The following is a 22,366-nucleotide window of genomic DNA, read 5'->3' as shown; positions in this document are numbered from 1 at the left end:
AGCTGTAGCGTGCAATTCCATTTAGTCAGTAAATTATTTAAGAACTTCAGTTCTTCAGTTCAAAAGATTTTCAGTTCCCAGCACCACACTGGCTTTTTTCTGAGTGTCATTATGCAGACTGTTCTTGTAAAGTACTTCTAAGCTTAATTAAGCAATAATCAGGGCTGTGTTTGACCAAAGATATCTTTAGAAGGGTCATTTAGAAGAGGGAAAGCCCACTGAACTAATCAGACTTCTTTTAATCAAGTGTGTATAAGCGAGTGAGAGAACACATGTGTGTACACCCATTTTCCTAAGTGTATCTATGCATGCCTGATTAGAAAATATATGTGTCTGATATATTGCTACCGGTCCTGCACAGCAGGCACTGTAATACCAGCTTGAAGGATTAATTAGCACGTGTTTGGAGAGTTTGATCTCATCAGCGATGCCCTCCACTGGTATTTAATTGCAAAGGGCATCGCACCACATGCTCTTTTATTTGATCAGTTAATCCATCTGGTTGAAGCGGTCTGATTTGCTTAAACCAGTGCCAGCTTAGAGAAATAGCAATTAGAGAAGGCAGCACTGGGTGTCTAAGAAGGGCATTAATACTAATTCATATCAGATCTGTTGACATGGGAAATGTCATATAGACTTTTAATTATGTCTTTATCAACTGTAACGAGGCACACAAGGAATCTAGGTTCAACTGAGCATTCTCAAGAACAGCTTTATGTGAAATTTGCACCACTTGTCAGAGCTTTCTTCTATTAAAAAAGCAAAACACTCACTGACCAATTAGAATAAAGCATTCAACAGCCATGATATAAAGACAAACAATGTGTTACATTTGTCATCCTGAAACATGACATTGTCACTGTTATGCTTAGACATAAATACAAAGGAGATGTACATCTAGTATGGTCATCAAAACATGATTTGCAGTCTAATCAACTCTGCCATTTAGCTCTGGCTGTTGTTGCAGCTATATCATGGAGTCTCTAATGACCATTGTTTATCAAACCATCTAAATGTCTATTTTGAAAAAGACAAATCTAGTCAATTCGGTAAATAAGGTTTACCAAATGTATTAAATATTAATAACAATATTAAAGATACACCGATCAGCCATAACATTAAAACCACCTCTTTGTTTCTACACTCACTGTTTAAACACTGTTTATTTTATCAGCTCCACCTACCATATAGAAGCACTTTGTAGGTCTACAATTACTGACTGTAGTCCTTCTGTTTCTCTGCATGCTTTGTTAGCCCCCTTTCATGCTGTTCTTCAATGGTCAGGACCTCCACAGGACCACTACAGAGCTGGAATTATTTAGGTGGTAGATGATTAGCACTGCAGTGACACTGATATGGTGGTGGTGTGTTAGTGTGTGTTGTGCTGGTATGAGTGAATGAATGGAGTTTTTAAACACCTCACTGTCACTGCTGGACTGAGAATAGTCCACCAACCAAAAAAATATCCAGCCAACAGCGCCTTGTGGGCAGCGTCCTGTGACCACTGATGAAGGTCTAGAAGATGACCAACTCAAACAGCAGCAATAGATCAGCGATCGTCTCTGCCTTTACATCTACAAGGTGAACCAACTAGGTAGGAGTGTCTAATAGAGTGGACAGTGAGTGGACACGGTATTTACAAACTCCAGCAGCGCTGCTGTGTCTGATCCACTCATACCAGCACAACACACACTAACACACCACCACCATGTCAGTGTCACTGCAGTGCTGAGAATCATCCACCACCTAAATAATACCTGCTCTGTGGTGGTGCTGGGAGAGTCGTGACCATTGAAGAACAGGGTGAAAGCAGGTTAAAAAGGTAAATAGAGAAATAGATGGACTACAGTCAGTAATTGTAGAACTACAAAGTGTTTCTATATGGTAAGCAAAGCTGATAAAATGGACAGTGAGTGTAGAAACAAGGAGGTGGTTTTAATGTTATGGCTGATCGGTGTATTTCCTCCCCTTTACCCCATTTTCTTGCTAGTTAACTTTAAAGTTTTATTATTTCATTTATAGTTTTACTTTTTTTATACACTCCTTTCATCTCCCATGATGTCTGATTTTTGGTCCTTCTTGACCTTCCTGTCTCTCATCCATTAGCTTTGCACTGGAGCCACTCTTGCCAAAGAAGCAGCATTTCAAGTCTCAGGACAAGCTGGACAGAGATGAGCCTGACAAAGACAAAAAGGACAAAAAGAAAGAGAAGAGAAACAGCAAACACCAAGAGATTTTTGACAAGGAGCTGAAAGCTGCGGACATTCCCATGCAGCCCAGTGATCAGGTCATTCTATCTGAGACGGTGAGAACACACACACACACACATTGTTTGCAAACAGGCTACTTAATTAACAAATAGCCCTGAAACTGAATTACTGATGATTTTTTACACAGTATGGTTGGTACTTTTTAAAGCATCTGGTAGCTGTACAGAGTAAAGTTTCTCTGAATATTTATGCATGCCCTTGAAAAAACTTTACCACATTATAAATCTTCTTCTTCTTCCGACTGTTCCTGTTAGGGGTCACCACAGTAAATCATTCATCTTCATCTTGCCCTGTCCTGAACATCCTCCTGTCACCCTAACGTGCATGTCCTCCCCCACCACATTCATAAACCCTCCTCTTTGGCCTTCCTCTCATTTGCCTGCCTGGCGGAATCATATTTAACACCCTTATCCAGATGGAACTCTTATCCCTCCTTTGCAAATTATCTTATTCCCTCCTCCCTCACCTCTCTCACTTTGTCTTTAAAATACCCTGCCTGTTTTTGTACCCTCTAATAAACTTGTTTTATATCATATTCATCCTTGTCACTCCCAATGAGAATTGTAACATCTTCATCTCTACCACCTCCAGCTCCCTCGTCTCTTATTCAGTGTCACTGCCTCCGAGCCATAGAGCATAGCAGGCCTCACTACTGTCTTGTAAACTTTCCCTTTCACTCTGGCAGATACTTTTCTATCACAAATAATTCCTGCCACTCTGTTATATACTCCAACCTACCTGCACTCTCTTCTTCGCCTCTCTAGAACACTCTCCATTACTTTGTAAACCATACATGTTAAAAAATGTGTTGTATAATTCCATTAAATTGTCTCTATTTGTTCATTTTATTTATAGCCCCAAACCCACCAGTAACTCTTAGCTGTCCAAATTTCTGCTTCATTTCAGAACCACTTATTTCCTATTCCTATTATTAAAATTAGGAATTGGTGACCTTAATTCCAGAAATGTACCATATATAAAAGCAGACTTCCAGAACTATTTTAGGTCTATACGATTTTAGGTCTATACATAAGCTTCCCATGCAATTTGATAATTTTTTTATTAATTAATAGTCTGATTGGGCCGCTCAGGTGGCGCAGCGGTAAAACACACTATCTTGTCCCGCTTGAAGATCTCTCACATCCTCAACGATTAACTTATTAATGTTCTGAAATAAAACAAACTGCACCGTTTCCCGTTTAGCCACAGATGTCCTCTTCAAAATCCAGCAGGGTTTTTTAATAAGCGCGCTTTGGTTTTTAATAATTCTAAGTGGTCCATCGCATTTGAGAAACATTTACATCTTGCAATTGTAGACACTTTTGTTAAACAAGCCAAATATGCTGCTAAATGTTCTGTGTATAAAAGTTAAAATAAAAACAGCAGTTTTGCATACATGTGGTGTTGTAGGTTCTGTATTTATTCCTTAAATATTTGTTTCACAGTCTGAGCATTGTCATTTAGATAGTTACAGGGGTTGGACAATGAAACTGAAACACCTGTCATTTTAGTGTGGGAGGTTTCATGGCTAAATTGGACCAGTCTGGTGGCCAATCTTCATTAATTGCACATTGCACCAGTAAGAGCAGAGTGTGAAGGTTCAATTAGCAGGGTAAGAGCACAGTTTTGCTCAAAATATTGCAATGCACACAACATTATGGGTGACATACCAGAGTTCAAAAGAGGACAAATTGTTGGTGCACGTCTTGCTGGCGCATCTGTGACCAAGACAGCAAGTCTTTGTGATGTATCAAGAGCCACGGTATCCAGGGTAATGTCAGCATACCACCAAGAAGGACAAACCACATCCAACAGGATTAACTGTGGACGCAAGAGGAAGCTGTCTGAAAGGGATGTTCGGGTGCTAACCCGGATTGTATCCAAAAAACATAAAACCACGGCTGCCCAAATCACGGCAGAATTAAATGTGCACCTCAACTCTCCTGTTTCCACCAGAACTGTCCGTCGGGAGCTCCACAGGGTCAATATACACGGCCGGGCTGCTATAGCCAAACCTTTGGTCACTCGTGCCAATGCCAAACGTCGGTTTCAATGGTGCAAGGAGCGCAAATCTTGGGCTGTGGACAATGTGAAACAGGTATTGTTCTCTGATGAGTCCACCTTTACTGTTTTCCCCACATCCGGGAGAGTTACGGTGTGGAGAAGCCCCAAAGAAGCGTACCACCCAGACTGTTGCATGCCCAGAGTGAAGCATGGGGGTGGATCAGTGATGGTTTGGGCTGCCATATAATGGCATTCCCTTGGCCCAATACTTGTGCTAGATGGGCGCGTCACTGCCAAGGACTACCGAACCATTCTGGAGGACCATGTGCATCCAATGGCGGTGCCGTGTATCAGGATGACAATGCACCAATACACACAGCAAGACTGGTGAAAGATTGGTTTGATGAACATGAAAGTGAAGTTGAACATCTCCCATGGCCTGCACAGTCACCAGATCTAAATATTATTGAGCCACTTTGGGGTGTTTTGGAGAAGCGAGTCAGGAAACGTTTTCCTCCACCAGCATCACGTAGTGACCTGGCCACTATCCTGCAAGAAGAATGGCTTAAAATCCCTCTGACCACTGTGGAGGACTTGTATATGTCATTTCCAAGACGAATTGACGCTGTATTGGCCGCAAAAGGAGGCCCTACACCATACTAATAAATTATTGTGGTCTAAAACCAGGTGTTTCAGTTTAATTGTCCAACCCCTGTACTTTAACCATGGTGTATTTTTACTGCTTAGTTGTTTGAGAGGAGAAATGACGGTATCGGATTGGTATCGGTATCGGCAGATACTCAATTTGCAGTATCAGTATCGGACATTAAAAAGTGGTATTGAGCCAGCCCTACCAAAAACTATGAAAAAAAATCTTAAAGACAAAGTAGAAACAATTCTCAAAAGAACACATATAAAACAACATACTAAAACAACACTTGACTGCCGTGAATGTAACCACGGCATAAAACATCTAAATAAATCAATAAACATTGTTGAAAGTAATCAACTAGCATTGTCCTTATTCATTTCACTGACAATAATAGCACTGCTGGTTTAAGCAACACTAGTATGTTACTCTAGTTGATCATTTGGATGCAAAGCCTCTATGGACCTTGTAACTCACTTGTGATAAGCAGCTATAAGTTTTTCCACAAGAGGGAACTTTCAGCTCTGTGTGGCTTTGTTTTGGTACTGTCTTTCTATTACTCTAATCCCTTCTCTGTTCTCTTTGTCTCCAGATCAGTCCATTGAGGCCCCAGAGGCCCAAGAGTCAGGTGATAAACCTGTTGGGAGATAAGAGGCTCTCTGTGTCCCCGGGCCCCAACGCTTCCCACAGTACTTCTTTGGTTCCTCCACCCATCACCCCACGTGTCAAGCTCTCTTTCAGCATGCTCTCTACATCCAGTATGTCTTTTATGTTAACTGCATTGAACTGACTCACTATTGTACAAAGGAGATGATTGCATTTATTGATATTTACTGATGTTTCGTACAGTCATTTTACCCAAAGGAAGCACATCTTTACATGCAGTGGTTCCATCCATTTTTCTTCAGTTTCTGAGGTGTAACATAGAGATACTGGATATTTCATAAAGCTGATTGTTCTGCTCTGTTTTTTTCTCTGGAAATCTTGAGTTAAGCTCCCTCTGGATCTAACTGCCTTTTGTGTCATCATCTCTGTTCAAACTTTTCTGTTGGACATAAAGTTGAGAATATCCAGCCTGCTCTGCACACACATTGCAACATTTTTACTGTTGTTAATAATGTTGTAACAAACGTCTATATAGTTGCAATAACATTGTAATAACAGAGAATCTGTGATGGTTTTATTTAATATATGTTGTACATGTAAGAACAATATAGATGTCATTTTAAGCTAATGTTAACTAAATGTAGATTGTGTCTCACTTGCTCTTTTTTGTCGATTGGTAGATCTAGAGCTAAATGGAATGGGCTATGGTGATACTCCACCCCCTCTACCAGTCAAATGCAGTATGGGTGACTATGGAAACCTGATGGACAACCCAGAGCTGGCCAGTCCAACTACACCTCCTCCCCCACCTCCCCATCAACGGGTAAAACATGAGTGTACTCAAACACAATTCATTAAAATGAGGCTGTAGACAAAGGTGGCAGAGTTTTATGTGTATCTTTGTAAAATACATAGACATTTGAAATGTTCAGTGGGTGAATACATGAAATTTATCAAAAATGTAAACATTTTAGACAGCTAATACTTGATTTTTCTGTATATTTAATAATATCAACACATTGCACAATAATATCTGCATTGCAATGTGCAAAGTGTAAATTTCAGCCTTTTTGTTGTATGTAGTCTAAAATGACTGTAGCACACATTATAGGTGTACACATAGATACTAAAGCTATTTATTATTGCAGTTTGTGTAAGTCCATTTTAATTGTTTATTAGTGACCAACTTTAGATCACAGGACACTTGTGGCTTTATGTTTTTGGTTAGAGTCCTATTCCTCTCCCAGTTGTGTCATTAAGGTTTTAAAAAAAAACAACACCACTGCTGCACCTTACATACACTCTTACCAGTACACAGCACACATTAGTATATCATTACCCTCTTAGTGTCTTAAAGTGCAAAGAATGTTTCAGCACCCAAATAATATCTATAGGGGGATTTTCTCAGTAGCAGATTAGTTATGTTGCATAACAAATGTACAGCTGCAGTTGAGTTTCCAATGGTTAAATCATGTTGCTACCCAACTTTAGGTCATATAAATCAACAAAATTATGTAGGGGTTGAATTATTGAGATGGCAGTATTACCAAAACATCCTGCTACCCTAAAATACTACAGCATTCACTTTTTTGTTCACTTTTTGTATTATTCAACTTAAAACATAAAAACTAATTTAGTTTAGCTGAAATTTTAGGGGGAGACGGAGGAGGTTGAATATTTTTTATTGCACCTGTACATAGCAAGTAATGGTCTACATTCAGTAATAGTATATCCACAAAGTGCATCTTTGTTAGAAATACATACAAGATAGGTAAACCTAATAAAGTGGCCAACTTGTATAATATCCATAGTATATAAACTATAATTTAAAATATAATAAATTGTAACAAATAAATTGTTCCTTTGTGCTTCCTGTAATTGGCTTAGTGACACTAATTATAAATCTGACCTTTGCCTAACTCTTAATTGGCTAAATTTCTTCTCCCTTGCAGTTTTTTCTGTTTGTAGAAGATGAATGAATATTGAATAGCTCTTTCATTTTAATTCATGAGCATGGATCATAAACTCCAGTGCTCTTTCAATCTCTGCCTAATTTTCTCTCTGTTTTGTGTATTTATCTTGCTTACTTTGGTTTTCCCCTATTAAGCTCTTTTCCCTCATGTAACATATTCATCATTTTCAGCTGAAACGCCCTTTCGATATATAATGATTTACTTAATAATAGATGGAAGGTGGCTCTGTTAAAAACATTATTGGACCCTTAGTTTAATGCTGCCTTACATCATTGAAATAATTTATTGTGGGATAAATTAACAAAGCTGTCCTGCAAACAACTTCAGTTGTTAATATCAATGATAACAGTACATAACTCATGGTCATGCTTTCCTATGTATTATTCATTTTCCATTTGATGCTACTAACACACTAAGACCAAGATATATGGACACCTTAACATATTAAACATCATACTAAATGGTGTAAACCACACAATTTTAATCCAAGTTAGGATTCAGTGTCAAGTCTGACAGACAAATGTTTGCAGTTTTCTGGTTCAGCTTTATAATTGTACTATGAAGAAAGCACAGCCCATAATGAAATGGTTTGTAGAGTTTGGTGTGGAAGATATTGACTGGCCTGTTGTCAGTGAATCAAACACCCCATTAGCCATTATCTGTGCACAGCCTAACTAATGCTTTTGTGACTGAAAGGAAGTAAATGTAGTGAAAGGCCTTTTAGAAAGAGTGTCTAAATGCTGTTTACATGGAGTCTAACTTCTGGTTTAATTCCATGAATTTTGAATTTGATGTTTGGGTGTTGAGGATTCTAGTAAGACATCAAACTTATAATGCAGATTATTTAAACACACTACTTAGGCAGCAATTGCATCATAGACTGTCCCTGCAATTTTAGTTTACTAACACAGTTAGCCTCATGCCATTCAAACCAAAGGGCCGAATTTACTATTACCCCTTTTCCACTGCCGTGTGTTTCCACCGAAAAAAGAGGTTCCAGACAGCGAACTTGCGTTCTAATCTGGCAGCACAGAATCCATGGTTTTTCAGCAGGAACCGTGACGTCATCTGTGGATGTGTCAAAGTTGTAGAGGTTTGGGTGCTTTTACAAGAGAAGCTGCAAAACTGCTGTGCTGTTGTCTCGTTTGGAGCTTGACGCTGCACTTCCATCTTTTAAAGTTCACCTGATTAAATTTTGATCCAGTTTGCAGCTGATATTTTCGAAGCACCTCAAAAGAGATGAATTGTGTGATTTGACGTGGTACAAATGAGCCCAGACAGTACGAACAACGCTTAATGTGAAAAATAAAGCGTAACATGGCTTATTGTACTAAAACAACGAGCGATGAATTTCGGCAATATAGAGCACTAATAACAAGTAATAAAGGCGAGAAAATTAGTATTTAGAACCCCGAGCTGCATGAACACCACACGTGAAGTAAATACAGCTAAACATAGATTTATGTATTGTGTTTTAGAGTGGGTTAGATGGTTATTTCACACAAATGGATGTTCGTGTCATGAAACTTTAGTGATCTTTCACCACTCGAGCAGAGTGCTGAGCAGAGCGGCTATTGAGGGTTTGCTCTTCTCACGTGAATGCACTAAAGAAAACAATGGCGACAAACATAAGGAACCGAGTCGCCGTCTACATCTTATTATCAATAGTTGATTGATGCTTTTTGCATAAAAAACAAATATCTGTAACAACAGCACAAATGCTCGCAGGTAATTTACACGCTCTGCCATCACATCACTACTCTTTACTTTCATTATGTAATGCCCAATGTTGATGATGCATGCTTGGTTCTAAAAAACTGGTCGGGTTAGTTCTCTAAAGAACACCAAGGTTCAAAGAAACCCGGACAGAACCAGTTCAAGAAGCAGGATTATTTTGGTGGAAAAGCGCTATATGAGAATTTAGTTACATTTGAAAAGAACTGTTGCCCAGCATCCGACCGTCGTATTTGAATTTTTTTTGTGAGAAAAGTTTTGCCACACTGAATACTGGGATTGCCTTCACCCGTGAGGAAGCATTGTACTCTCTCTTGCTATTCAATCAGAATATCACTCAGAATAAGGCATCTCAATAGGTAGCATTTTAAGGTATCTAAAAATTTAGACACCATTCTTTTCGGGAGCACATTAGTCAACTAATTATAATAGTAGTAAATTCTGGCTTCCAAACCTTGTGCTAACACTCAACAACCATGGGCTCCTCTAAGGAGATGGCTGAGGATCTAAAACTAACTATCTCATCATGCCTCAATATTCACAGCAGAGGCTCATGCGCTTCTCTTAGCCATCAGACATATATTTATTAGTCCATATATACACTATGTGATTTGCTCTGACTCTAAATCTTGCATGCAAGCTCTTGAGTCCATGAGAACAGATCCCCCAATAATCCAAGAACTGCTTAAATTGGACAAAGAACTTTACAGCCGAGGAGTTTACATTGTCTACTTCTGGATCCCCAGTCATAGTGGCATAGAAAGAAATGAAAAAGCAGACAGCTTGGCAAAGGAAGCAAGAAACAAAGAGATTGGTTGGAGATACATCCCAAAAACTGATGCCTACCCAGAATTCAAAGTTTACTGCAGAATAAAATGTCAAGAAGACTGGTCCACCAATACCCAAAACAAACTGCATGAAATAACTCCCAACATCAATATTAAACACAACCGAGACTTCTTAAATAGGCAAGACCAGACAATTATAACCAGGTGCCGAATTGTTCAACCTGCCCTCACCCACCGACACCTCCTGGTTGGCGAGCAGGCACCAACCTGTCAATTCTGTGCTACACCCCTAACAATTAAACATATTTTATTAGAATGTCCTACAATTTCAGCCATTAGAGACAATTTTTATAGGGTTGAGAATATAAAAGAATTGTTTGAGAAGATTCCTCCAGTTAAAATTCTTAACTTTTTAGAAAGTCTTGATATTAAACAAATGATCTAAACATATAATGATTTACAGTTCCAATATCTGTCTATGCCATAAAATAGCCAGTATGTTGCTGATATGGCAATAAACCCAAACAAACTAAAACTAACTGATGTCTGTAAAGCAGATGAACGCAGACAGTGGTCAGCTGAAATCTTTACAGAATATAAAACGTGTTCTATAGAAGGGGTAATATAAATCATTGCTTCAGTAAAAGCATTTGTGATTAACATAACAAACAAAGCCTACAGAGCTATGAATCTCCCATCTGCGTTTGATATTCTTATTAATACAACAAGATAATTTTCATTTTCATTTAAAGAAATTCCATATAGTGAAAAGATGTTAATGGATTTCTGAGAACACTCTGTGCCAGAGTGAAGATCTCTGAGGCAGCAGGTACGCTGTTAGAAATGAAGTGCTCATTTCATGTCACCCGTGAGTTGTAACTTCATTATCTCTCTTTTTTTCTCCTCTCTTTAGCCCCCTCCACTGCCAAGCAAGACCCCTCCCCCACCTCCTCCAAAGACCACACGCAAGCAGGCGTCTATTGACTCGGGGATCGTCCAATGAGTCTCATGACGAAGGCAGCAGGACCGTGTCAGATGAAAACTTTAGCTCCTCCCTGGAGACCAGGCTTGGGTGGTTTTAAATCAGGCTCTCTGAAAGTGTGATAGATTGAAGAGTTCATTGCAGTTCACTCATAATGTTCATGCTGGAAGAGCTGGCCTGCACAGGGACTCTTTCACCTGTTATTAGTCAAAGCCTCACACTATGTGGCAGTGCTAGGTTTACTATCTGATCTATTTCACACCTCTGTAAGCCTGTAAAATGAAATCGTTTATCAGAGCATTTAGCTAAAATGAACAAATCAGAACTTGGACGATGCAGTGTCAGCATTTAGGAGTTCTGCAGTTTTTGGAATGGGGTTTATTTTCTACAGTCAGCTGATGTAGTGGATCAATCATGATTTAGTGTCTTTCTTTTTTTTCTCTCTGATTTATTAGGACAAGTGACCAACTCGAACCACTTTCCAAAGCTGAGGGATCATAAAAGATAAATCTTATTCCTATTTCCCTCCTCAATATATACAAATATATGTACAGAAGTATGTATATATGATTTTATTTGTTTTCTTGACTTTTGGAAATGAATTTTATTAAGAGTTTTTGTATTAATAATGAATCAACTTTACTAGCATTTTTATCAAAAAGGGCTTTTAGGTTTGTTAATGACAGGGACTGTAAAGTGCTTCTGTGTACTTCTATAGGCGTATCATCTAATTAATGGGTATTTTCATTATTTCTTTTTTTTTTTTTTTTTTTTTCGATTTTTGGAGTGTACACAACTAACTCCAGGTTTTATTATTGTAAAGAATTTGTAATGCTGTAATCTTGGATTTCAATAGTATTGACTGTTCCCAATTCACTACTGACTTAAATAAACTATGTATTTTTGAACACGGCTATTTTTGAACACGGCTATGCAGATGTGCTAGCACAATATGAATTCTTTATCACTGTCTGTCAGTGTAGATGTGTTGATACCTTCTCTCTCTTCAGATCATGGTCAATTGTTTTGCCTTTACTGGTTGGACCTGGGCCCAGCTGGCCTTCATCCTGCACAGAAACAATTACTTTGCATTAACAGACACTTGATGAACTGCAAACTACTCTGGTTTGACCTGCTACAAGTACATTTACAGTAGACCCTTGACTTACGAATTTAATTGGTTCCAAAGGGCTGTTCTTAAGTCAAAATGATATAGAATAGATAATACTGTAATAAACAATAATACACAGTAGTACTGTACATAAAAAACACACATCACATTTCAGTACAGTACATGTACTGTACCATACACAATAATACATTTCCTTCTTTTTTTTATAAAATGTATCTACCAGAAACAACAATAACTCATATTTCTCTATTATTTCCGTCTTTATTTCAATAGTGTTGTATTTTGTAGGTGTAATTGCACGAAAGAATAACTTCCTTCTTCTCTCTCACTAACTGTCCCCTCTGTCTGATACACAGTGACAGCTACTTGCAGAAGTAATTATACAACACAATAAATAGTAATAGATTTCTTCATTTTCTCACCACTAAGCTTTCTCTGCACATTCTTTGGGGCCATTTTAATATAGAATTGTACAAAATATAAAGAAAACACCGAAAAAACCCTGACCGCTGTCTGAATGTTTGCTCACTATATATTTAGAGAGAGACGCTCAGAGTCAACTTGTTCGTGACGTCACGTGTTTCGCGAATTTGGGTTCGTAATCCGAAATTGTTCATACATTAAATTGAAAAAGATATTTCGTAACCCAAAATGTTCGTATGATAAACCGTTCGTAACTCAAGGGTCTACTGTATGTCTGTCGAAAGAAGTTGAGTATGAGTATTTATGCACTTTTTGTTTATTTTATGCTTTTACATTGCATAAAACTGTCCTGGGGGAGTCCTGACCATTAAAGAACAGGGTGAAAGCAGGTTAAAAAGGTATGTAAAAAAACAGATGGACTACAGTCAGTAATTGTAGAACTGCAAAGTACTTCTATATGGTAAGTGGAGCTGATAAAATGGAAAGTGAGTGTAGAAACAAGGAGGTACCTATATATACTGTATGTATATATATATATATATATATATATATATATATATATATATATATATATATATATATACTGTATATGTATGTATATATATATATATATATATATATATATATATATATATATACAGTATATATACACATATATATACATATATACATGATTAGTGTTATACATGACACAATATATATATATATATATATATATATATATATATATATATATACATGATTAGTGTTATACATGACACAATCAGTAAGCGAACAGTAATGGTCCCATAATTAAATGTAAAAAACACATCGCCACTTCTAATGCACCATTTATTTAGTTACTATTTTGTGCACGTTTATTTAAGGTCTTCAGATTGAAGTAATTAGTACCCGAGACATTATTTTTGCCTTATTGTGCCTTGTACCTGTGCAATGTGTTCGCTCTGAACGTAATAGACTACAGTCAATTGGTGTCAGGCTTAATAGCGAGCTAAAAATCTTTAAAATGTCACCCACGCTTCAACTAAGATGCACAAAAACTTTGTCTAATAGTTTCTGTTCTTTTCTCAAGCAATTCTCTTCCTTTGAAATTCACACGCCAGTTCAGACGAGTCTTACAGTGCCATTGGGATTTTAATATAACGATATATTCATCCAGACGTGGCCTTGAACTAAATTGAATCCATCTTTTTCTCTGATTGTGTTCATCTTTCCTTCTACACCTCTGTCAGAGCCTGCTGTGATTAAACGAATTTCCTTTTCTGGAGCCAAATGAAATCACCTCACATAAATGACCAGCCCTATCAGTGTTTTTCCAGACTAAGTTGACATGCCATTTTATTCTAATACCAGGAGCGCATTTAGTAGTAGATGCCCCAGGTGACATTTTTGCATTTGTACCTTTCAAAAAAACGCTTTCATTAAACTTCAGTCATAAAATATGCCTGCAAGAGAAAGGGTTTGTGTACCCTTACCTATTACATGTATTTCTGTGTTAATTACAAAATGAAACTGTTTACTGAACAAAATGATGTAAGAATAGTGAATGGAAACCAAAAGCATCTACCCACTGAGCCCTGGATTCAAAATTGCAGCGAACATTAATCTGAAAATGTAATCACTGGCTAATCCAATTTGTGTGAATTTTTTTACAGCAATTTAAATGTTGTGTAATGTGTATGGCCCCAACACGCCTGTATGCTCTCCCAACAACATCTGGGCATGTTCCTAATGAAACGGTAGCTGATGTACTGTGAGATCTCCTCCCAGACCTGGATCAGGCATCACTGAGCTCCTAAACGGTCTGTGGTGCTACTTGGAGTCATTGAATGCTTTGACACAACGCCAAAGAAGTTCTCAATTGGATGGGATACTGAGGACCAGTTAATGCCTCTGTCATTCACACTCTGGCCACATATGGCCGGGCATTGTTCTGCACCAAGAGGATCCCAGAACCCACTGCACTAGTCAAGTCTGACAATGGCTCTAAGGATTTTATTCCACTACTTAACAGCAGTCAGGGTATGGCTGGTTATCAAGTGGATAGTGCTTCCACAGCACCTGGATGACTTGTCATAACTGATATCGGCCCAGTTTGTGATTTAATTCTCAAATGCAGTTGGGTTAAGTAGCAAGAAAGTGATCCAAAGCACAAAAGAAAGTCCACCTTTGAATAGCTCTAACGAAACAAAAGGTGCATAAAATCATTAAACGATTCAAGGATTCTGCAAAGGCAAGAGCGTAAGCTGAAAACCTGTGATCTATGATCTCTCAGACAGCACTGGATCAAGAACATCATTCATTAATGGCTGATAAAACCACATGGGCGAGGGATTACTTTGGCAAATCTGTCAAACACTACAATACAGAGTTACTTCTTATTTTAACCCTGTCAACAAAATCACATGGTGCACACATTACAAAGGCATGGCTGTGGAAGAATTGGGTACTGGATTGGCCTGCCTGTCTACCCTAGTAGTGAAAGTGACAACTTTGTGCTGTTGCACACACTGCATCACTTAATTGCTTGGTATCCTCAATTCCAAAACATCTTTTAAGTGTTGTGAGAAGAAATAGCAACATTACAAAGTGGTAATTGCTTTTTTTTTGAATGTGTTGCAGGCCATAAATGCAGGAATGGATGTACATTAACACATTAAATGAAGTTGAGCAGATAAAAACAACCTTGGGTTCAAACTGTCTACAATTAAATAATTATAACTTTTAATTAAACTATGTTCCTATAACCTTTTTTTTACTCATTTCACCAGTGGTGCCAACATATAATTTGGAATTTGACAAGTGATAAATTGCTACAGGAATCTTAAGCATCACTGACAGACATGTGCATCATTGTTGGACATAATTTTCTAAAGCTGTTTACTCTGTGGCTCTACTTTTCTGACCCTTAAAGGTTAACACCAGCCAATTAGAGCCTTCAGACAGCCACAAAGAAATCCCTCTGAAAGTTCTCAGCTAAAAGGTTATGACAGAGGCCATCTTTTTTCCACTTTGTGTCTGTTTTCAAAACCCAATTACTGTATATATTTAAGTTCTTTTGTATTTAACGATGTGTGGCACGGCCCATTTTATTTACAATTTCATGATACATTTATCACTCAGTACACGATCCATACATAATGCATATATTTTGTTTATTGCACTGCTTAGGGGTCTAGTTGCATTTACTGTCCCATTCTTAACTACTGGCACGGAGTAAACTAAAGAACATGAACAAAATAGGTTATATTAAAAAAGTTTATAAAATAATAACACTCAGAAAACAAGTCATTGATCACCAACTTTTAAATTGGTATACACCAATGAGGCATAACATTATGACCACCTTCCTAATATTGTTGGTCACCCTTTTGCCAAAACAGCCCTGACCTGTCGAGGCATTGACTCCACTAGACCCCTGAAGGTGTGCTGTGGTATCTGGCACCAAGATGTTAGCAGCAGATCCTTTAACTCCTGTAAGTTGTGAGGTGGGGCCTCCATGGATCTGACTTGTTTGTCCATCACATCCCACAGATGCTCGATTGGATTGAGATCTGGGGAATTTGGAGGCCAAGTCAACACCTCAAACACATTGTTGTGCTCCTCAAACTATTCCTGAACCATTTTTGCTTTGTGGCAGGGCGCATTATCCTGCTGAAAGAGGCCACAGCCATCAGGGAATACTGTTTCCATGAAAGAGTGTACATGGTTTGCAACAGTGCTTAGATAGGTGGTACGTGTCAAAGTAACATCTACATGGATGGCAGGACACAAGGTTTCCCAGTAGAACATTGCCCAAAGCATCACACTGCCTCCGCTGGCTTGCCTTCTTCCCATAGTGCATCCTGGTGTCATGTGTTCCTCAGGTAAGCGACGCACATGCACCCGTCAATCCACGTGATGTAACAGAAAACGTGATTCATCAGACCAGGTGCCGTGATGAAGAGATAATCAGTGTTGTTCACTTCACCTGTCAGTGGTCATAATGTTATGCACGGTCGGTGTAAATGGAATAGTTTTGCGTATATTAACACAGACGTGGGTAAACGTGTTGTGATGAACATGTAAATTCTTGCTGGAGGCTTAGAATTTCTACATGCTGTATTATTGTACAGTACAACACTTATGTGTGCAGCTTTGTCAGGTGCTAGTAATACATTTTAATAGTGCTGTGATTTATTTGTGAGTTAGATAGTTTGATCATTAACATTCTTACTCAGGATTTAATCTGTGAGCCACTCAATTATATTTGTACTGCAGTCATTTAACTATCATGTTCAATGTGTGTTCATTATTACAATAATGGTATGTTTAAAGTAGCATTTACAAGTAGCGATAACATTTATGTGTATGACAGTGATCAGTCAATATGTAGTATCGTGGAAACTACACCTTGATGATGGAACTTGTATTCTGTATTACAGAGGTAAAGCTTGTTTATGCAATGCTAACAATTTTTTTTTAAATGCCAAGCAAGTGTCCAGACTACAAATTGATTTTAGCTTTGGTAGCATGGTTTAGGCCAATCACCAATGTGAGTAAAGCTGGACTTTACTGAGAAGTCCCGCTGTCCCTGTCTTAGTAACCTGGACCCTCTAATCAATAACTGCATTGATGTTTTGTTCAGGACCACAGCACCAGTGTTGTAGAGAAATTGAGTTGCTTTGCTGTTGCTACCCGAACTTGGCTTGCTTTCAAGTATCCAGGCTTCACAGATTACCTGTTCTAAAGTAACAGTATTTCTAGCCCCAACATCTATGGACAAAAAAGTTAACCATTACAAATGTATCATGTAGTATCTTCCCAGTCAGCTGGGTGATGCTGTCATCTGCCATGCATGTTGGGTTATGTTAGTGTACATTTACTTTACTTTGACTGTAACATTGTGAAGTTAAAGGATCTTGGAGGTTCAACAGCAGTGTTAAAAAAGCTGTCCTTAGCTACACCTAAAGTTGTAAAACTGTCTCTGAAAGCCACATCAGCAAAATATTAATGTTCATCTGGAGCTTTATGGATTGGTTTTCCATTACTGAGTTTAGGATGTGGTACCCAGGCTTCTGAACTAATGTCTTCACCTAACAGCATTAAGAGAAGCTGTATGTTAATGCTTTAAAGTAGCCTTTAAAGTTGACAGATTTATAAATTGATGATCTATAGGTCCTGAACTGATATAGTCATGTGAAAAAGTTAGGACACCCCATGAAAATCTTTGTCTTTTTGAACATATTTGAACATATGAACATTTGAGCTTCATTTGAACAGTACTGAAAGATGGCGCTTAAATAACTAAACAAAAAACATGTTAAAAATTACTTTTAAACACAAGTTGTAAAATGTAATGAACAAAAATGAAAATGTATTGTGAAGAAAAAGTTAGGACACCCCCACATTTATGACTACTTAAAATGTCTAAAATTAGAATCAGGTGCACCACATCAGCTGCAATGATTAGACCATTGTTAGAGGACATTGGAGTTTTATTTAAATCTCAGACATTAGTTTGGTTTGCTCTTGATTGTTGAAGTGAGTGTTATCACCATGGTGAGATCTACAGAGCTCTCCGAGGCCTTCAGAAATAAGGTTGTAAATGCTGTCTGGGAAGGAATTTAAAAAGATCTCAAAACAATTAGAAATCAGCCATTCCACTGTCCGGAAAATCATTTACAAGTGGAGAACATTTAAAACAACTGCCAACATGGCCATGTCAGGCCGTCCTAGCAAGTTCAGCCCAAGAGCAGACCGCAAGATGCGTAAGGAAGTGTCCAATGATCCTACAATGTCATTACGGGACCTACAGGTAGCTCTTGCCACAGTTGATGTCAGGGTACATGCATCTACCATCAGAAAGAGACTGCACAAGTTTGATTTTCATGGGAGGCGTGCAAGGAGGAAACCCTTGCTGTCAAAAAAAAAAAAAACATCAGGGCAAGACTAAAGTTTGCCAAAGAACACCTACACAAAGACCAGGACTTCTGGAACAATGTGCTTTGGACAGATGAATCCAAAGTTGAATTATTTGGGCACAGCAACAGAAGACATGTTTGGTGCAAACCAAACACAGCATTTGTGCACAAGAACCTCATACCAACTGTGTGAAGCATGGAGGTGGAAATGTCATGGTTTGGGGCTGCTTTGCAGCAGCAGGGCCTGGCAAGCTCTTTATTATAGAATGCACAATGAATTATTCACTGTATCAGAGGGTGCTTGAGGAAAATGTAAGACCATCTGTCCAAAAACTGAAGCTGAAGAGGAAATGGACCATGCAGCATGACAACAACCCAAAACATTCCAGTAAATCCACCAAGGAATGGCTCAAAAGAAAGAAATGGAGAGTTCTGGAATGTTCAAAGCCCGGATCTCAATCCTATTGAGATGCTGTGGGGTGATTTTAAATGGGCTGTGCATGCAAGAAACTCCTCAAACATCACACAGCTGAAGAAATTCTGCATGGAGGAGTGGGAAAAACTTTCTCCCAGTCTATGTCAAAGACTGGTAGATGGTTATAGGAAACGTCTAATTGAGGTTATTTCAGCCAAAGGGGGAAATACCAGCTATTAGGGCATAGGGTGTCCTAACTTTTTTCAGTTTTGTTTAGTTATATAATCTCTCAGTACTATTCAAATGAAGCTCAAATGTCTATCTGTTTAAATATGTTCAAAAAGACAAAGGTTCTCATGGGGTGTCCTAACTTTTACATATGACTGTAAGTGCAGACAGATTTCGATATTTTGTTTTAGCAGTTAACCAACACAGCCGAAATGCTGACCAAGAATAATTGAGATTCAGCAGAAAGACACAACTTCACTGATGCAGTATGTTAGGACAGCTGGCTAATAAAGCCTTGGTTGTACAACATTGAGGTGAAACAGCTGTGCAAATCAGTGTTTCTCTGAGGAAAGCCCCAAAACAAGCTCTATTGCCCCTTATGCAAAAAGTAGCTGCTGCCAATAGTTAACTTTACCAAATGCCAATAATAATGTATAATAACATGTTGATCATATCCTCTAGTTTTTTTTTTTTTTCATGTTATCTTCTACTTTTTTTTAATAATTGCATTTCCCACTTTTCTGGCAATAAGGTTTGTACAATACAGGTTATAAATGCAGTGCATGATGTAAATGCTGCTCATCTAAAAGCCTGTTCTAACTGACTATGCTCCAGTACACACCCAAATCATCCACAGCTAAGTGTTGTGTTAATTGATAATTTCTCCAGATTGCCAGAGTGATTGGCTGAGTGATGGATTACACAAATTTGAAACTGGTGCAATCATTTGGACATGCTCAGTTTAACACAGTAGGACGTGTAAGAGTTCATGCTGTGATGTGAGTTTCTGAAATAATAATGATAATCCTCATCATAAATATTACTTAGGCAAGAAAATGATTCACTTCACCTCATGAAATAGCTTTAGCACAGTTTTGTTCCACGTTTGCTCCATATTTCCAAAACCATGAGTTCTAAAGAAAACATTTTTTATGTTCTCACCAAAGCCACACACATCACCAGTTTGGATGATTTTTTAATCCATTAAACTCCCGTTTGTGCGTGAGTTTCCACCGGGAGCTCCGGTTTCCTCTCACAGTCCAAAGACAAGTGAGGTGAATTGAAGATACAGAATTGTTCATGACTGTGTTTGACATTAAACTTATGAACTGATAAATCTTGTGTAACCAGTAATTACCTGCCATGAATGTAAACAAAGTGTGTAAAACATGGTGTTAAAATCTTAATAGAATAAAAGAATAAAATTATCCATTAATCTGGAAATACAGTAGGTGTTAAAGGACTCGCACTCTCTTGGTTTCAATCATATCTGACTGACCGCTCGCAATTTGTTTATGTAAATAATAAATGCTCGGAAACTACAAAAGTAAAGTGTGGTGTTCCACAGGGGTCGGTACTTGGACCGCTATTATTTACACTCTATATGCTTCCACTAGGTGAAATTATTCATAAACATGGCATAAAATTTCACTGCTATGCAGATGACACACAGCTGTATATATCAGCCAAACCAAATGATACTGACACAATCAGTAAGATAGAAGATTGTGTAAACGACATAAAAAACTGGATGTCGTGTAATTTTCTTTTACTTAATTCAGATAAAACTGAGGTTTTACTTGTTGGCTCTAAAGCTGCAAGAGACAAGTTGTCTAACCTGGTGCTAAACCTAAACACTTTCTCTGTTACTCCCAGCCCAGATGTAAAAAACTTGGGTGTCACAATAGATTCAGATCTTTCCTTTGATACACACATTAATAATATTACTAGAGTTGCTTTCTATCATTTGCGTAATATCTCTAAAATAAGAAATATACTATCTGTTAATGACGCTGAAAAACTGATCCATGCGTTTATAACTTCTCGGTTAGATTATTGTAATGCTCTTCTAACTGGATGCTCTGGTAGATCCTTAAACAAACTCCAGTTAGTTCAAAATGCAGCAGCTCGAGTGCTAACTAGAACTAAAAAATTTGATCATATCAGTCCTGTTCTATCATCTCTACACTGGCTGCCAGTTAAATTCCGCATTGATTACAAAATACTTTTACTAACCTATAAAGCGCTACATGGTCTGGCTCCACAGTATCTGAGTGAGTTTATTAATCACTACAATCCAGCGCGTCCACTTCGTTCACAAGATGCAGGGTTACTTATAGTTCCTAAAATTAAAAAGACCACGGCTGGTGGAAGAGCATTTTCTTACAAAGCTCCACAACTCTGGAATAATCTTCCTGCCTCTATTCGGGATTCGGACACAGTCTCAATGTTTAAGTCTAGACTGAAAACATATTTATTTTCTCAGGCTTTTGATTAGTATAGACAAAGGCGCAGAGCTTGGGGGTTCTTAGTCATAGAAACTTGTGGTGATCAGGGATGTTGGGTTGCTGTCGTTCTGCCTCTCTTGTCCAATCACTCCGGTTTGGGTAGGAGAGGTGGGCGCTGATGTCCTGTGAAAGCCTTCATGACCTTGTTACCTGCTCGCTCTCCCTTTGTTATGCTGTAATAATTAGGGCTGCCGGAGTCTAAAACTCTCTGTAAAACTGTTTTACTCAACTAGCATTGTACATTATTAACTACATTCTTTGTTGTTTTACTCCAAAGGTGTTCTGATGGAAACCTGTTCACCCGCCGAGGTTAAGGATTAAAGTCGAGACTGCCGTGACAACTATGCTGCTCCTGCCGGATGTGACTGGTCTGGAGTAATTGCACCAAGAATGACAAGAAATCACTACAGACATTATTGAAGACTACAGCGAAGAACAACTCTATTATTATTTATCTATTTATTACCAGTTATAACTTTTAGATCATTTAATTCTGTGTTTGTATGATTTGTGTAAATCGTGTATTTATTTAAAGTATCCTCCTGGCCACCCAAGAAGGATGGGCCCTGCTGAGTCTGGTTCCTCTCAAGGTTTCTTCCTGTAATTTTCAGGGAGTTTTTCCTTGCCACAGTCGCCCTCGGCTTGCTCAACAGGGTTTTTTTGTATCTGTTGGTCCTGGATTTTGTAAAGTTGCTTTGAGACAATGTCTATTGTAAAAAGCGCTATATAAATAAAGTTGACTTGACTTGACTTGGAAACCCCCAGGACATGACTGCCAACAATTAATGAAGTTTATATTCTTAATAAGTTTTAACAATGTACAAAACCATTCGTCTGATTTGTAAAGTTATTGCCTGCAACGTTTAGAGCAGTGGTCCCCAACCACCGGGCAGCGGACCGGTACCGGTCCGTGGGCTATTTATTACCGGGCCGCACAGAAAGAATAATTAGAGATCACTAGAAAAGCAGTT

The 22,366-nt window shown here is 38.2% G+C and overlaps 1 protein-coding gene across 3 annotated transcripts in view; it reads left to right on the top strand.

Annotated features, from left to right (window-relative positions):
• dock1 (dedicator of cytokinesis 1) overlaps positions 1-11,914 on the top strand; it is a 469,250-nt gene extending 457,336 nt beyond the window's left edge. For all 3 annotated transcript variants that reach the window (XM_063002899.1, XM_063002901.1, XM_063002900.1), the window contains 4 exons: positions 2,107-2,305; positions 5,516-5,681; positions 6,210-6,352; positions 10,938-11,914. In XM_063002899.1, the coding sequence (XP_062858969.1) occupies positions 2,107-2,305; positions 5,516-5,681; positions 6,210-6,352; positions 10,938-11,027 (598 nt within the window). In that variant the 3' untranslated portion in view covers positions 11,028-11,914. The remainder of the gene's footprint in view (positions 1-2,106; positions 2,306-5,515; positions 5,682-6,209; positions 6,353-10,937) is intronic.
• The last annotated feature ends 10,452 nt before the right edge of the window (positions 11,915-22,366 follow it).

The sequence above is a fragment of the Trichomycterus rosablanca genome, chromosome 10 (genome assembly GCF_030014385.1).
Source record: "Trichomycterus rosablanca isolate fTriRos1 chromosome 10, fTriRos1.hap1, whole genome shotgun sequence".
Classification (NCBI taxonomy): Eukaryota; Metazoa; Chordata; class Actinopteri; order Siluriformes; family Trichomycteridae; genus Trichomycterus; species Trichomycterus rosablanca.
Note: the sequence above shows the minus strand (reverse complement) of the source record. Positions and strands in the feature narration are given on the sequence as shown.